The sequence below is a fragment of the Oratosquilla oratoria genome, chromosome 30 (genome assembly GCF_046742065.1).
Source record: "Oratosquilla oratoria isolate Oo_2021 chromosome 30, ASM4674206v1, whole genome shotgun sequence".
Lineage (NCBI taxonomy): Eukaryota > Metazoa > Arthropoda > Malacostraca > Stomatopoda > Squillidae > Oratosquilla > Oratosquilla oratoria.
The window spans coordinates 28795284-28812060 of NC_134806.1; the positions used below are offsets into that span (position 1 = coordinate 28795284).

The 16777-nt window shown below is 39.2% G+C and overlaps 4 protein-coding genes across 5 annotated transcripts in view; 2 read left to right on the top strand and 2 right to left on the bottom strand.

Moving 5' to 3' along the window:
* The first annotated feature begins 7498 nt into the window (after positions 1-7498).
* On the top strand, positions 7499-12801 carry BORCS7 (BLOC-1 related complex subunit 7). Of its 2 annotated transcripts, none has more exons than XM_076212700.1 (4): positions 7499-8560; positions 8947-9155; positions 12056-12178; positions 12497-12801. In XM_076212700.1, exons 2-4 carry the CDS (start codon positions 8982-8984, stop codon positions 12515-12517), a joined length of 318 nt encoding a protein of 105 aa, XP_076068815.1. In that variant the 5' UTR covers positions 7499-8560; positions 8947-8981; the 3' UTR covers positions 12518-12801. The 2 variants fall into 2 exon arrangements, with proteins under 2 accessions (XP_076068815.1, XP_076068816.1); XM_076212701.1 differs by lacking the exon at positions 7499-8560 and adding an exon at positions 8626-8644.
* Urm1 (Ubiquitin-related modifier 1) lies at positions 12621-12917 on the top strand. Its single transcript, XM_076213085.1, has one exon. The coding sequence runs from the start codon at positions 12621-12623 to the stop codon at positions 12915-12917; it is 297 nt and encodes a 98-aa protein (XP_076069200.1).
* A 37-nt stretch (positions 12918-12954) lies between these two features.
* Positions 12955-14174, bottom strand: LOC143041061 (uncharacterized). Its single transcript, XM_076212699.1, has 3 exons — positions 14054-14174; positions 13755-13917; positions 12955-13471 (listed from the first exon to the last, which is right to left on the bottom strand). Exons 1-3 carry the CDS (start codon positions 14087-14089, stop codon positions 13248-13250), a joined length of 423 nt encoding a protein of 140 aa, XP_076068814.1. The 5' UTR covers positions 14090-14174; the 3' UTR covers positions 12955-13247.
* Positions 14175-15418: 1244 nt separating this feature from the next.
* The window catches only part of LOC143041060 (ribosomal RNA-processing protein 7 homolog A), a 44290-nt gene continuing 42931 nt past the window's right edge, over positions 15419-16777 (bottom strand). Inside the window, exon 7 of the mRNA XM_076212698.1 lies at positions 15419-15577. Within this exon, the coding sequence (XP_076068813.1) occupies positions 15492-15577 (86 nt within the window). The 3' untranslated portion in view covers positions 15419-15491. The remainder of the gene's footprint in view (positions 15578-16777) is intronic.

The window sequence follows — 16777 nt, forward strand, 5'->3', positions numbered from 1 at the left end:
CAGCTCCCAGGTAACTGGCAACACCCATCAGAATGCCCCACAAGTCACCCAAGGAAGAGACAATGTATTGATGTCTGGGTGAAGCTAGAGTAGGGCAGTGTAGGATATGTACAATGTCATCTGTAATTGGATCTGGGGCAATTTGATTCTATGGCCAGGCCTATTCTCTGTTGGTACTCTTTCAAAACTGAGTGGGAGCCCAAACACAGTTTTGCTTGTGGGAGAGATTTTCTTGATTGGGCTGTCTTCGGGGTTGGTCTTGAGTATGTGTTTTTGTATGGATGTATTTACCTAGTTGTATTTTGTGGGAGGAGAGCTATGCTCATAGTGACCCACTGTTGTGTCTTTCTGCATCCAGTTTTTTTCCTTAAGTCATGTATAGTCTTAGGACTCACTGTTTCCTCTTTCAGCTTGTTCCAGATATCTATAACTCTATGTGGAAAGCTATTCTTTTTCAGATCTCCTTTGTAACTGTCTTATTAAGTTCCTTCTCGTGTCATCATGTAGCTCTTCTGTCCCATTTTAGTAGGTCATCCTTATCAAGAATTTCCATCCCTTTCATAATTCTGTAAATGGTTATCAAATCACCTTTTTCTCTTCTTTGTTCTAGGGTTGGTAAGTTTAGTTTATCCAATCTTTGTTCGTATGTCAAATTGCAAATTGTTGGTGCCATCTTTGTTGTTGCTCAGGTGTATGTGGCAGGTAGTTTTAGATGTTTGAGTAGTATGCTGCTGGTGTTTTTTAATGTTCAGTTGGTTGTGTTTGTGTTATGTGTGGGTATTGTAAGTTGTGTGTGCTCACAATTTTCATGATAGGGTAGACAGAAAGGCACTGTGGGAGGTTATGCAGATTTATGGGATAGGAGGAAAGCTTTTGGGAGCTGTCAAGAGTTTTTATGAGAGTAGTAGAGCTTGTGTCAGGATTAGAAATGGAGAGAGTGAGTGGTTTGAAGTAAAGGTGGGACTTCGTCAAGGATGCGTTATGTCGCCCTGGCTGTTCAACTTATACATGGATGGGGTGGTGCGAGAGGTGAATGCTAGGGTAGTGGGTCAGGGATTGGAGATGGTTAAAGAAAATGGAGAAAAGTGGGAGGTGAGCCAGCTGTTGTTTGCGGACGACACTGCGCTTGTGGCAGGGTCGGAGGAGGGATTGAGGAAGCTGGTGGCAGAGTTTGGGAGAGTATGTGATAGAAGAAAGCTAAAGATAAATGTGGGTAAAAGTAAGGTGATGAGATGTACAAGGGGTGAAAGTGGCAGTAGACTGGAAGTGAACATTAAGGGAGAGCGACTGGAGGAAGTGGATAGTTTTAGATACTTGGGTGCAAGTGTAGCAGGAAAAGGTGGAGTGAAGGTGGAGGTAGAATGTAGATTGAGAGAAGCGAGTAAATGCCTTGGTGGATTAAAGAGTGTAATGAGGAATAGACATTTAGGAATGGATGCGAAGAGGAGACTGTATGAAGGAGTGATTGTGCCAACAGCACTGTATGGGGCAGAAACGTGGAGCATAAGAGAAGAAGAGAGAAGGAGTTTGAATGTGTTTGAGATGAGGTGTCTGAGAAGTATGGTGGGGGTTACTAGGCTGGATAGAGTGAGAAATGAGGAGGTGAGGAGGAGAACAGGGGTGAAAAAGGAGCTGGGAGATAGGGTTGATGAAAGAATATTAGGATGGTTTGGACACATGGAAAGAATGAGTGAAGACTAGTAAAAGAGGTATGGAAGGCAGATGTGGAGGGAGTGAACATGAGGGGACGTCCTAGGATGAGGTGGATGGATGGGGTGAAGGGGGCTTTGGGGAAGAGGGGAATGTCTGTTGAGGAAGGAAGGGAGAGGACGGAAGACAGAGGTGAGTGGAGAATGGTTTTATATGGATGATGTGTGATTGCATGAGGAGGAATGGGCGGGGGGGTGGGGGGTGGGGTAGTATGTGTGAGTAAATTTTGACGCAGCCCGAAGGGATTTCTCCCTGTCCTCTCCTTATATGCAAGGGGGGACGGAGAGGGGGGGTCGCCGATTAAATGAAGCGGCCTTGCTGTGGATGTGCTGTGTCTTGCGACACTGCTTCTGACCCAGGGCGGTGGGCAAGGTGCAGGGATGACCCGTCATCCAGGAGGTGCTCAGATGAGAGGGAGGGTGGGAGGGGTGTGGAGTGTATTTAGGGATGTAATGGGTGGGAGTGTTTTTATGCTTTTCCCTTTTTGGCTACCTCCCTTGAAAGGGGGAAAAAGCCTTGGTATATGTATGTATGTATGTACTCTGTGCTGTTTCTAAATGTGGGTATTCTATTGGGATGGTTTTTGTGCCTTTGAAACATTTGGTTTTATGGAGTTTGTAGGGTGTTTTCTTGGTTGTTGGGAACCATGCTGTGGAGGTATAGTGAAGTATGATTCTAAAGAGCCATTTGTATATTGTTGTTAATGTTTTGTTTTGCTGACCAAAATTTGTGCTTGCTGCTGGTCTACTTTCTTGGTGATTTTCACTGTTAGATCTTTGATGTATGGGCTGAAGGATGTGTGCTTATCAAATGTAGGGCCTAGAATTGTAAGAAATTTTATTTAACAGAATGAGATAACTATTCATTTAACTATTGCATGTTTCTTTGATTTATGGTTGTCAGGGATGAACAATGTCACCAGTGATTTTTGAGGGAAGGCTGCAGTTCTGTTTTGTTTTGGCCATTGTTCCAGTTTTTGGGACATCTCAATGCTAGGGTAGGAGATGAACCAATAGATGGAGTGGTTGGAAAGTGTGTAGTGCAAGGAAAAAATCATAGTGTAGAGTTGATGGTAGAGATGTGTAGAGAGTTATTGATAGCAGACACATTGTTTAGGAAGAAAGTCAAGTATAAGTACACATAGGAGAGGGTGGTAGATAAAGCTTTAATGGACTATATAGTGGTAACCAGGAGAAGAGTAGTTTTGGATGTACATGTTCGTAGGGGAGAGAGTGGAGGAATATCAGATAATTTTTTGGTAGAAGGTAAGTTGAGAGTGGAGGATAGATGGAGGAAGAGGAAAAGGATAGAAGGTAGGGAGATGTTTAGATTAAACTGCTTAAAAGAGAAAAAAAAGGAGGAGGAGTACAAGAAGAAGCCAAGAGAAGAGTGGGAGGGAGTGAAGGATAGAGCAGAAGTTGGAGTGAGGGAGGAATAGGGATGTTTCAAGGAGAGAGTCACAAGGGGAACAAGGAGGACAGGAGGAAGGGTAGTGAGTGCTGGGATGAGGAAGCAAAGAAGGTTGTAGAAGAGAAGATATAAGCATTCATAGATTGGTTGTAAAATAGGATGAGAGAATCATATGAGAAGTAGAAAGAAAAGAAAAGTAAAGCATAAGATAAAGGAGGCAAAGAGGAGAACAGATGTGAAATGGGGTAAGAATATGAATTTTTTTTTAAAGTAATAAAAAGATGTTTTGGAAGGAAATTAAGAGAGGAAGAGGAGATGAATCAAGTAGATAAGGTAAAAGGTGTAGATTTAGATATGATAATGGAAGAGACAGCAGTAAGAGGAAGATGGGCAGATTATTTTAGGGAGTTGTTAAATGTGAAGGAGGATAAGGAGGGAAAGATAGTTGCAGTGGGAAGCACTAAGAAAATTACAGTGAATGAGGAAAATGGAGTGGAGATAAGGAAAGGTGAGGTGAAAGCAGTTGTTAAAATTATGAGAACAGGTAAGGCACCTGGGTTAGATGCATGTCTAAAAAAGGAAGGTGGACTGGCTAGTGATGTTAATCACTTACATACGGTGACGCCTACGTAGGCATCATGAGGAGCAAGTGGGTACGCAATGATGCCGACGTCGGCGTCTTGATTATATTTATTGTAGTCGTACTTACGTAACCTCCATTCTTTCTAAACTGGCTTCATCATATTTTCTATGGTTATCAAAATTCATGTGTGAAAGAGAATGAACAATTGAGTACTGACTTTATTTTTTATAATGCGATTATTATGATGCAACATCGCACGTCGGGCAGCTAATGCTGTCAGACGTGCGATGTGCCCCGGAGTGAAGAGGTTAATATTTGTCTAAAAGAGGGTAAAGTGCCAGAGGACTGGAGGAATGCATGTATAGTTCCACTTTACAAGGGAAAAGGGGACAAATGTGAGTGTAGTAATTTCAGAGGGACCAGTTTGTTGAGTGTAGTTGGGAAGGCTTATGGGAGGGTTTTGAGAGGATTAGGAGAGTAACAGAGAGAGTAATTGGTGAGGAACTGGGTTTAGGACAGGTAGGGGTTGTGTGGATCAGATTTTTGTGGTAAGGCAGATATGTGAGAAATATTTAGGAAAAGGTAAGGCTGTTTTTTGGGTCTTTTTTGATTTGGAAAAGGCTTATGACAGGGTAGACAGGAAGGCACTATGGAAGGTATTGGAGATATATGGGATAGGAAGAAAGCTTTTAAGAGCAGTCAAGAGTTTTTATGAGAGTAATAGAGCCTGTGTTAGAAATGGAGAGAGTGAGTGGTTTGAGGTAAAGGTGGGACTTCATCTGGGATGTGTCACTATGGCTGTTCAATTTATACATGGATGGGGTGGTGCGATAGGTAAATGTAAGGGTAATGGGTCAGGGATTGGAGATGGTTAAAGAAAATTGAGAAAAATGGGAGATATAAGCCAGTTGTTGTTTGCTGACAACACTGCACTTGTAGCAGGATCAGAGGATGTTCTAGGGATGTTAGTGACAGAGTTTGGGAAGGTGTGTGAAAGAAGGAAATTGAAGATAAATGTGGGTAAAAGTAAGGTGATGAGATGTACAAAGGGAAGGGATAGCAGCAAATTGGAAGTGAGTATTAAGGGAGAAAGATTGGAGGAAGTGGATAGTTTTAGATACTTGTGGGCAAATGTGGCAGGAAAGGGAGAAGTGGAGGTGGAGGTAGAATGTAGATAGAGAGAAGCGAGTAAATGCCTTGGGGGATTAGAAAGTGTAATATGAAATAGACATTTGGGAATGGATGCTAAGAGGAGATTGTATGAAGGGGTGATTGGGTTGACAGCACTGTATGAGGTGGAAACCTAGAACATAAGAGAGGAATTTAAATGTATTTGAGATGAAATGCCTGAGATATATGGTAGGGGTTACTAGGCTGGATAGAGTGAGAAACAAGGTGAGGAGGAGAACGGGGGTGGAAATGGAGTTAGGAGATAGGGTTCATGAAAATATTAGGATGGTTTGGACACATGGAAAGAATGAGTCAAGAAGGATTAGTAAGAGATGTGGAAGGAGTGAACAGGAGGGGGCAACTAAGGATGAGATGGATGGATGGGGGTGAAAAGGGCACTGGGAAAGAGGGGAATGTCTGTTAAGGAAGGAAAGAAGACAGAAGACATGGGGTAAGTGGAGAATGGTTGTGTATTTACCTAGTCGTATTACACAGGAAGGGGAGCTATGCTAGTGGGGACCCGTTTTTGTATCTCGCAAGATCAAGTTTATTCTTAAATTCTTGTATTGTGTTTGCACACACTATTTTATCATCCAATTTGTTCCATATATCTATCACTCTGTGTGGGAAGCTATTTTTTTTTCAGGTCTTCTGTAGTTATCCTTTTTGAATTTCATTGCATGTCCTCATGTTTTTCCTCTGTCCCACTTTAATAAGTCCTCTGTATCAAAGTGTTCTTTTCCTTTCATAATTCTGTAGATGGTTAGTAGGTCCCCTCTTTTTCTTCTTTGTTCCAGGGTCGGCAATTCCAGTTCAGCCAGTCTTTGTTCATATGTCAGGTTTGAAAGTGTTGGAGCCATCTTTGTCGCTGCTCTTTGTATTCTTTCTAATTTTCTTATATTAATTTTTGTACTGGGTGACCATATCAGTGTGGCATATTCCAGTTTTGGCCTTATCAGTGTTTGTAATATTTTCTTAATCATTTCCTTATCCAGGTATTTAAAGGCCACCTTTATTGATCTCAACAAATTGTATGTTTCTCTGACTATTTTATTTATATGTTTATCTGGCGACATGTCTTTGGTGATGATTACTCCTAGGTCCCTTTCAGAATTTACTTTCTTTACTTCTTTTCCGTCAATTTTATACTGTCCTGATATTCTATTCTTGCTTTTCCCAAATTCAATTATACTGCACTTCTTGATGTTGAATTCTACCTCCCATCTCTTGCTCCACTCTGAGACTTTGTTCAGATCACTCTGTAATGAGTCACAGTCTATTTCGGAGTTTATTCTCTTTAATAACTTTGTGTCATCCGCAAAGCAGTTCATGTAACTTTCAATACCTTCATCCATGTCATTTACATATATAGCAAACATTATTGGAGCTAGTACTGACCCCTGTGGGATGCCACTACTCATTTCTTCCCATTTTGAATATTTGTCTCTGAGCACTACTCTCATTTTTCTTCCATGTAGGAAGTCCTCCATCCAATTCAATAGTTTTCCATGTATGCCTCCTATTGTTTCCAGTTTATATAGTAATTTTCAGTGTGGTACCTTATCAAATGCCTTTTGTAGGTCCAGGAAGGCACAGTCTGCCCAGCCATCCCTTTCTTGCAATATATCTATCAGTCTTGAATAGAAACAAATCAAACTAGTGGTACATGATCATCCCTGTCTGAATCCAAATTGCCTTGGGTTCAATATATTATTCTCCTCCAGATATTTTGTCCATCTATCTTTGATGATTCACAAATTTTAACTATTGTACTCATTAGGGACACCGGTCTATAATTTGTTGGGTCTTCATTATTTCTCCCCTTATTTATTGGCACTATATTGGCATTTTTCCAGTCTACTGGTAGTTTTCCTTCTTTGAGTGAGCATTCAATTATTTTGTATATTTTTCCTATTAGTTCATCTATACATTCCTTTAGTATCCAGTTTGCAACTCCGTCTGGGTCATGTGACTTGTTAACGTCAAGCTTTAATATTTGATTCATTATTTCATTCTGAGTAATATTTAATTTCTTCATTGGAGGAAATCTTACCTCAATTCTATGATCACAGTTTTGTAGATTTTTTCCTCTTCGGTGAATACAGATTTGAAATGTTTGTTCATAATATCTGCCATTTCTATATCTTCTGTGCATTCTCTGTTACCTTAACTTAATTTAAGTATTTCCTGTTTATTTTTTATTTTGCTGTTTACATATCTATAAAACAATTTGGGTTGATCTTTACATTTGTCTATTAGGTGATGCTGTGATGTATGGAAGGGAGTGGGTGGGGGATGGGGGGTAAGGGAGTATGTGTGAAAAATAAATTGATACAGCCCAAAGGGATTTCTCCCCATCTTCTCTTTTTCTGCATTAGGGGATGGTTGGGGGGGGGGGTCGATGATTAAATAAAGCAGCCTTGCTGTTGATGTGCTGTCTCTTGATGCATTGCTTCTGACCCAGGACAGTGGTCAAGATGCAGGGATGACCCATCATCCAGGAAGAGCCAAGAAAATAGGGAGGGCGGGATGGTGAATGGAAATGGAGTATGTGGGGATGAAATGGGTGGGAGTGGATTTATGCCTTTGACTTTGGCTAACTCCCTTGTAAGGGAGAAAACCCCTTGGCATATATATGTATTTATGAATTGTTCTAGTTGGTTGAGGTATGTTTTGGTGTTCTTGGCAGTTTTGTAGTAGTTTTGCTGAGGTATTATATCATTAGGTCATCGGCATGGGTGTTATACTCTGGATTTGGAGTGGGGAGGTCACATGTGATGAGATTGAATAGTGCTGGTAATAGTCATGCTCCATGGGAACTCCATTATACAATCTTTTGGTCCATAATAGTTGGTTGCTTTGAGATACTCTGCACTCTCTTCCAGCTAAGTTTGGTAGCTATTTCCTGTTGTTGTGGATGTCAGTCTTGATTTGATTTATAGATATGTCTAGGGACTGTATCAAATAAGTCTGTTGCCACAATTACTATTCTTCCTGGTTGCACACTACTGATAAATCCCTCTAGTACTTTGGCTGTTGGGTCTTGCTGTGGAGGTGCACTGTCTTGATTCATTGCCTCTGTCCCAAGCAGTGGCTGGGGGACAAGTAGGATTTCATCCACAAGTAGCTAAGATGAAAGGAACAAGTGGGTTTTTGGATGGGTGTGAGAGAGTGAAAGATGGATATATGCTTTGACCCCTTTTGTAAGTGGAAAAGGACCTTTTATGTTATGTATATAGTTGTTGAGTGATATTTGCAAGTAGCATGCTGGTGAAATGGCCGTCTTTGAATCCAAGTTGATTCGTGGAAATGGGTGTATGTTGATGCTTTCCAAGATCAATCTTTCCATCAGTTTGGGAATGGTGAATGGGAGGGAGATTGGTATGTTGGATAATAGGTTTTCTGGTGGTTTGTTTGGTTTTAAGATGGGAATTGTGTGTGGTCTTTTCCAGATTGTTGGGATTTTGTTGTGGTTGAACACATGTCAGGGGTTTAATAGTAAGGCATTGCTGCTCAAGGTCTACACCTCTTGGTTGTAGAAATCTTTATTTCCTCTCCCAAGCATTTATAAACCCCCTAGACCCCGATTACAGAATGATTTGATGTGGCTGTAATGAATAGAGGTTACACAGGAAGAGCTGAAGACAGATCTCATCCCAAAGTCTTCTAATTTTTATGGAAATACAGGTAGGGGTTGCTCTTGGTGTCTGACAAGGTGTCTACATAGATGCATGTGAAAACAGGATGCAGACTGAGCAGGTGCAAATACTCGTAAGCCTGGCATGTAGTGCCCAAAGTACCTTTGCTGCTGTATTTAATGGAATCATATATTTTATGGAATATTCCACTAAATCCAATGAAAATAATGTGAGATTTAGTGAAAAATGTAGCTTGAATTAGCTAATTGAATTAAGAGCTTCTCTATTGTATAATTGTCATGAGGTGAAGTTGTTCTTCAGATATGTAATGTGTTCTAGTGAATTCTCGTAAACTGTGTGACATTAAGTGCCATTATAAATACAAATTCATCATTAACAATACCAAATTTTGATGATTCAATTGTTGATTTGCAGTGTGCATCTAATCTGTAATACACTGAGCTTTGACCATGGCTTCTGCATCAAGCACAAGTGCCAAGAATCTTTTCATAGATTCAAAAATGAGACTGGCAGAACGTGTGCAAATCAACATAAACAACATGGGTTCCATCTGTCGTCAGATTAACAGGGGATCTCGCTCAGCTGACTGCCTTGTGCACTCAGCAAGAAATTTTGCATTACAGGTTAGGGCTGATATTCTTGATGTATAAAGTATCACTATTATTTTATGTATTTATTTATTTTATTATTTTATTTTTTTGGTATGAGGTATCTTGTCCGTATTTTTTTATTGGTAAGTATTGTATAAGATTTTATGAACCCTGTTCCATTTAGTTCCATTTTGTTTCATTTATTGTAATAATGGTTTTTCTTGAAGTCACCAGCATGAAATGAATTTCAAAAATGTAATATTGCATTAAATATATGGCCGGTATACTTCTTGCATCATCCTTAAGCTTGTGGTAGTCTTTACAGCATACTATTTTCTAATAGAATTTAATTATTGTCTTAAGTTTTACTAAGTGGAAAACCTGCAGCCCGGCTGGGAACAGTCCTTGGCTTCTCCCATGGATCTCTGGAAAGAAACTTCATACTATTGTCTGTGTTGTATTAGTGTGGGATCGTTTCCAAGTCACTGGCTAAAAATTGTTGAGGAAGGGGAGTAATTGTTGGTTGTCAGCTCTCCATGTGTGAAAAAAAGCCTAAGAAATACAGTGAAGTTGATTAGAGATCTTAGTCTTAGTCCATAGACTGGATGTCAGTCCCTCAGGGATGCACACCTTGATGGAGGTGAGGGGCCTAACAGGTTTTGAAAATGGGCATTTTTGCTGTCCATTTTATAGGACCATCACATAGAGATACCCATCATTGGTCCTCTCATATGTTCTAAGTATTTGAAATACCAAATAGAGTAAGAAATGTGTAGGTGATGAAGAGAACTGGGTGGTAGAAATAGAGCACTTGGATAGGATAGATCAAAGAATGCTGATGGTTTAAGCATGTGGAAAGAATGATGAATGGCTGGGATGACCTTCAGAGGAAGACCAAGAATTTGATAGATGTGGGTGAAAGGAGCTTTGAATGCATAAAAAATGTCATTTGAGTAGGGAAATGAGAGTGCATAAGTTAAGAGAATGGAGGAATATGAAAGGATTTGGCCTAAAGGGATGTTGTTCTCTCTGCTTCATAAGATATTTTGAGTGGGTGAGGAGGTGGAGGATGGCTATATGATGAACCCTGCTGTGGAAAAACTGTGCCTCACTACATTGACTTTGAACCATGCAGTATGATGGAGGACAGTATGACCTTTCATCCATTTACCTAGTTGTATTTTATGGGAAGAGAGCTATGCTCATAGTGACCCGCTTTTGTATCTTTCAGTATCAATTTTTATCTTAAATTCTTGTATAGTTTTTGCACTCACTGTTTCCTCATTCAGTTTGTTCCAGATATCTGTCACTCTGTGTGGGAAGCTATTCTTTTTGAGATCTTTTCTGTAACTATCCTTTTTAAGTTTCTTTCCGTGTCCTCTTGTTTTTCTCCTGTCCCATTTAAGTTAGTCATCTCTATCAAGGACTTCCATCCCTTTCATAAGGGTTAGTAGATGGTTAGTAGATCTCCTCTTTCTCTTCTATGTTCCAGGATTGGTAGTTCGAGTTTGTCCAATCTTTGTTCGTATGTCAATTTGGAGAGTGTGGGTGCCATCTTTGTCATTGCTCTTTGAATTCTAATTTCTTTATGTTCTTTTTAGTGCTAGGTGTCCATAGTGTCATGGTGTACTCCAATTTTGGTCTTATCAATGCAACTAATATTTTCTTTACCATTTTTCATCCATGTAGTCAAAGGCCACTTTCATTGATCTTAATAAATTGAAAGTTTCTCCAACTAATTTGTTGATATGTTTGTCTGGTGCCATGTCATTGGTGATAGTTACTCCTAGATCCCTTTCTGAGTTGACTTTTTTTTTAACTTCCTTTGTACCAATTTTATATTGTCCCAATATTCTATTTTTGCTTTTTCCAAATTCCATTATACTACATTTCTTGATGTTGAAATTCACTTCACACTTTTGATTCCATTTCCAGATTTTGTCTAGGTCTTCTTGTAGTGATTTGCAATCTTCCTCTGTACTTACTCTCTTTAGTAGTTTTGCATCATCTGCAAAGAAGTTCATATAACATTCCACACCTTCATCCATGTGTGTGTGTTTTTTCTACATCCTTATACAGTAAACTAATTGTGTTTTGTATAATTGTATTGAAAGTGTGCACAGTAGCATCTATGTGATTAGTGTACCGTTTTGTGTCTCAAATTGTTGTTCTGTCTCTTCAACGAAAGCTTCCTAGTTTGTTCTCTTGTAATTTGTGTATGTGTGTCTGTGTCCAACTGGGGTGCATCATGTTTTGGTGGTGATGGTGATTGGAAGGTGGTTGGATCCAAAGGCCCCAACCACTCTCCATAAAGTTGTTGGGGTCAGGCAGGGGGAACAGAAGCTGATGTCATGAGAGGAGGGGTTGTAGAGGGCTTGTAGAGGGCTTGATGGGGGATATGTGTGTGATCATGGGTGTTGTTCAAGATGGTCAATGAGTCAAGTTGTGTTTGTATATCAAACCCTCTGTCCATGTCAGGGTTGTTGAGACACCAGGCCAATGACTTGGTATAAAAGTTACCACCCAGGATATAGTGGCAGTTTGGTCAAAGTTAGGCCTAAAGGTGTTTGGAACTGTGGGGGATGATTGGAGGGGGGATGTACATCTCAACTATTGTCATTGTGGATTTGTTACCAGTTTGAATTTGTATAGATTGGTTTTCTGTGGTGTTGTCTATAGTAGGGAGGAGGGTTTTGGTACTTTTGTCATTACCATCATACAAGAAACAAAATTACGACACTCTCAAAAGACACCCAGTTCATAATTTCACCACCATCAGACAAGACCAGACCAATGGCAATGGTGTTGGACTCATCACCCTTATCCACCAATGTGTTGTTAGTTGATGTAAGTGCTCGACAATGTCTTCTTCAGTGTGATAATGAAGACATTTTGATGTTATTTTTCATTCAATGTTTCTCTTTCTTATGCAGGAACATGCCATAGAAAATTCAGAGACAAACTTAAAAAAACTTGCAATTCTTATGACTCATCTTGGATATCAACAGGAATCTATTCAGCGCTCTGCTTTTAATCTTGATAATGTAAAGGAGCAGGTAAGGTTACTTCAATATTGGTATTAGGCTAGGTTTGTGGAAGGATTTTTTGAAATGGCTTACCTTTGATCTCTTAAATTTATATGTACATACATATACCAAGGGTAGCCAAGGTCAAAAGGCATAATTCCACTCCCACCCATTTCATCCCCACCCATTCCACTCCTATTCACCATCCCTCCCTCTTTTCTTGGCTCCTCCAGGATCTCTTAAATGTAATGTTAAAAACTCATAACATTTGACTAATAGAATAGAATGTGAAACAAGTAATATTTTCTTTTCCATAGACCTGAAGTTTTTGTATAATTTCATTTACAGGTTCGGGACATGCAACGATGAATTATTGAGGTACAAGATAACTTATGTTTTGTACAAGATTAACCTTATTTAAACAAGCAGTAGACTTATTAGTATCACCAAAGTAGCTCAAAACCTGAAGAAAATGAAGGTGACTGTTGAATTTGGAGGTGGAGCTGAGCTGCTTTTCAATAATGTTAAAAGTCAAGAGGTGGACTTGCCAGATTGCAAAGAATCTAGCTGGACAATGCGTTCTCTTCTTGTGTGGATGAAGGAAAACATGGTGAAAGAGAGGCCAGAGCTTTTCATTCAAGGAGATAGTGTTCGTCCAGGGATATTAGTTCTAGTCAACAGTGCAGACTGGGAGCTTCTTGGAGAACTTGATTATGAGCTGAGTGAGAATGATACAATAATGTTTATCTCTACTTTACATGGTGGATAAGTATCAAATTACAGGTTCAATGAAGTCAGCATCAGTCTTAATTCCTATACTTAAGTTTATTTGTTTTGTAAGAAAAGCATTGGATTAATATTAAATATCTCTAATGCATTCAGTTTTATTCTTTTCTACCTGATACATTGATTTCTTATATCTGGGAACTTTTGTGTAATGTATTTTCATGACATTGTATCAATGTTACAAAAGTTTTAGAAGAGAAAATGTGTGTGAATAAGTATTTTGGTTGATAATAAAGTTCTTTTGGCAACATATTATCCCTATTGAATTCTCATTATTTTCACAACTAAGAAAAATAAACTATTGGAGAAAATTTCAATTAACATCTCTTGTTAAACTCTTAATGGCCTTAACATAATGTCTAGCTGGTATCACAGAAGGCCTTTGTGTAGGGACTGGCAGAAACAGGTTAGAATTTCGAGTGGTTGGGTCCATCATGTAGTAGAAAGGATGTTGGTAGCCTGTGAAATTGCCATTTTCCTTTGAGTTGGTTAAGACCTCAAGGATGTCTTCTTCTTCAGGTGTGACACTTTCCAGATCTGAAGTGCAGGTTAATCTTTCATAACAGGAATAACTAATTTTGCAGACCAATTTTTTTTTGTATTTGTTCAGTCTGAATATTATCAATGGAGAACATTGGCAGAAAAGTGACAATGGAATATTTTAGTCATCTTTAAAACTAGTAAATCTATATACATAGTATTCCAATGGTTGTGAAATTTATAGATAAGAAATAATCAAGATGGGATTGTATAATGCCATTTTATATCTAACTTATCTCAGAGAACCTAGGTTATGGAAGGTGTGGAATCAGGCTCTTACCTCTCCTAACATGTTGTTTGGCCACGTCATTTTTGAAGATTGTATAAATAACACGTGCATCTCTGAGTTGATTAGGACTCCGTACATAATTCACCCAATCAACTTCATAGTTGCTTAACGGCACATGGCGGGGTTGTACCATCCCTACCAACACACAGCATACCTATTTCATTGGATGGGAGAAATCTAGAACTGGCAGACATTGAGAATATAGTTAACTGAATGCTATCAATTGAAGTTAGTCCATGGTTTGGATAACTTGTTAATCACATGATTAGCAAATATTCAAGTGTACTTACCACAAAAATATGCTGCCAAAGACTCATAATGTACATTTCCACACAGTTTCCCTATCAATGCCTAGGCCCAACTGTCTGACTCTCCTCTTCCCTCCCTTTATATACACAAGGCTGGGCTTACCAGGACTGGACTTTTGTAGTGGTGAGCTCTGCACGTCACGGAGGCTTTGTTTGTACTTGGCCATGGGTCACATTTTAATCCCTCTGATACTGTTGGTTAGGGGAGAGGAGTGACTGCAATATCAGTAACTGAATAACATTACCATCATACCACTTCACATAAACCTACTATACATGCTAACTTTACACATTAATCATAATCTTATGATTTTGGTCAAAACAAGCACTTATTTGATTTTTTATTATGTAACTTCTCATCCATCTATCTACTTCAGATATTACCCAATGTACACACATTTTAAACCCAGCATGGAATGTCTCAAATCCTCTGGAACTATAGTGTACACAAAGGCTAAACTTGAAACACGGTCCGGTACCCCACAAAAAAAAACAAAATCCCTTGCAAACAAGCATCAGTGATAAAGCAGTCTGTCACAGCCACACCAACAGTTGATTGTTCCTTCATGAACAGTGTATTGGAAACACGAAAAGACTTCTTTCCCCTTAAAAGGGGGTGGTTCTTAATCTTTTTACCAGTGCTGTACTTTATAGATTTTGTTCTGAACAAACTTGGTTGTGAGGTGGAGCCTGAAGAAAAGGGGGAGCTCTGATTTGAATCTGGAATGTCTTTCAATTCAATAAAGTTGTCTGTTATTATCCTTAAGAAATATTTTATATTTTCTAATTATGCTACAATATGAAGACAAAATGGATAAGGAGGGGGTTTCCATATGATGAAGCAGTGAGGTGAATCAGCTCCAGCAATATGTTCCTACTGTGGTGTCTTCCTGCACTGGTTCTGACCCAAACAGTATGATCAGGTACAGGGTGACCTACTTTTGAGGTGCTGAGATGGGAAGGGATGGCTGAATGGATTTATTTGTTTATGATATTAGTGCATGCTTTTACTCACCCACCACACTCTTGTAAGAGAAAAGGGCCTGTGTGTATATGCATGTGATTCACCATGGTCTTGGATCATGTATTGATCTTGTGATTGACAGCTATTACCCTCCAAGGTGAGAGTTCAGAGCTTGTATATGGCCCAATCTATGGGCAATAATGTGGCATTATACCATGTGCATGTGTGTATTTACCAAATTGTAGCATACAAGAAGGGAGCAAAGTTCATGGGGCCCTGTCTCTTGTTCTACAATTCAACCTAGCTATTGTGTATATGTCTGCATATGTAAGTGTAAAACTACATTCCTACATTTTTAATCTAGTTAGAACTAGGATTTCAATGAAACTGTCTTTTTCATTTAAACAGAATTTATTCAGTGTAAATATTTTCTTCCTCAGCTATGTTAAAAAATATTTAGTAGGGTTTAAATTTTCTTAATGTTCTCATCTGAGCAATCCTCTTCTTATCATCCTCAAATTTTTTGCGCAGCACTGCTAGATCTGGAAAAAAAAAAAAAAAAACTACAGATGCACACACTATGAACACAATTTTCTATAGAAAATAATTACATAAATAATCAGATTAAGAAACTGCTTTTTTACAACAACAGTACATTGTGAACCCCTTACTAAGATGATGTATACCAGATTTTATTTTGACTAACGATGAGCAATTTTCTTCAACTGGGGTACTGACTGCATGATGACATGTAATTGACATTTTAGAGATGGTTTTTAAACACCCCTACAAACTAGAGCCATACATCACTAATATGCTACAGTAAAATCTATATTGGGAACCTTGCTATATTGTTTCTGATCCAGGATATTGGGCAAGATGCAGGGATGACCCATCATCCAGGAGGAGCCAAGATAAGAGGGAGGGAGGGTGGTGAATGGGAGTGGAGTATGTGGGGATGGAATGGCTACCTCCCTTATAAGGGGGGAAAAAGCCATTGGTATATGTATGTACTACTACTACTATCTTTTCTATTGAACCCCCAAGTTCTTTACTACTACTATGATAACACACACATATAATGACCCAATTTTTGGGTTCTGGTTGGAGTTCTCCCAAACCCTCTTATGCCTTAACTTCTCATGGGATGAGGATACAGAGAGCAGGATCCCTAGTCCCAAAAGTGTCCCACTTTGTTGCTTTTTATGATTTGCATAGGAATCATGGTGGCAGAATTATCCCCCCCCCCTACCACAGAGGATATGAAAATATATATTCATAGAAATGGTAAAGGACAGTTTCATGGGAGTAACATAAGGGATGGAAAGGTATTGTACAAAAGTAGCATAATTCTTCTATGAGTAGAGATTTTAATCCATCACAGACATATGATGTGCAACTCCAGCCTGTAGGGGAGTCTCAAAACAGTCCTTAAAACATGAGCTGCATGCTGCCATGCAATCACTAGAGCATGACACTATGCATTCAATATCCCAGTAACAGGATAGGAAATAATGGCCTCAAACTATCTGTAACCGTTACTAACCATCACCAACCACGCACATGATCTACACACATGCGACATGGCACTCACCTTGAGCAAGACTTGTATCTTGCAGACTTCACATATTTCCCTATTGCAAAATGCAAAGTAAGACAACAGGATGTCACCACACAAGATGCCTCATGTCACCAGACAGACCCATTGAACCCCTTCTTATACCTACCCCAATTACATTACC

Coding starts and splice junctions, on each gene's coding strand:
- LOC143041061 (XM_076212699.1), bottom strand. CDS start 14,089: ATGTACATTATGAGTCTTTGGCAGCATATTTTTGTG. Junction 13,918..14,053: donor TTTGGCAGCATATTTTTGTG/GTAAGTACACTT, acceptor CCAATGAAATAG/GTATGCTGTGTGTTGGTAGG. Junction 13,472..13,754: donor CAAACAACATGTTAGGAGAG/GTAAGAGCCTGA, acceptor CCTGCACTTCAG/ATCTGGAAAGTGTCACACCT.
- BORCS7 (XM_076212700.1), top strand. CDS start 8,982: ATGGCTTCTGCATCAAGCACAAGTGCCAAGAATCTTTTCATAGATTCA. Junction 9,156..12,055: donor CAAGAAATTTTGCATTACAG/GTTAGGGCTGAT, acceptor TTTCTTATGCAG/GAACATGCCATAGAAAATTC. Junction 12,179..12,496: donor TTGATAATGTAAAGGAGCAG/GTAAGGTTACTT, acceptor TTTCATTTACAG/GTTCGGGACATGCAACGATG.
- Urm1 (XM_076213085.1), top strand. CDS start 12,621: ATGAAGGTGACTGTTGAATTTGGAGGTGGAGCTGAGCTGCTTTTCAAT.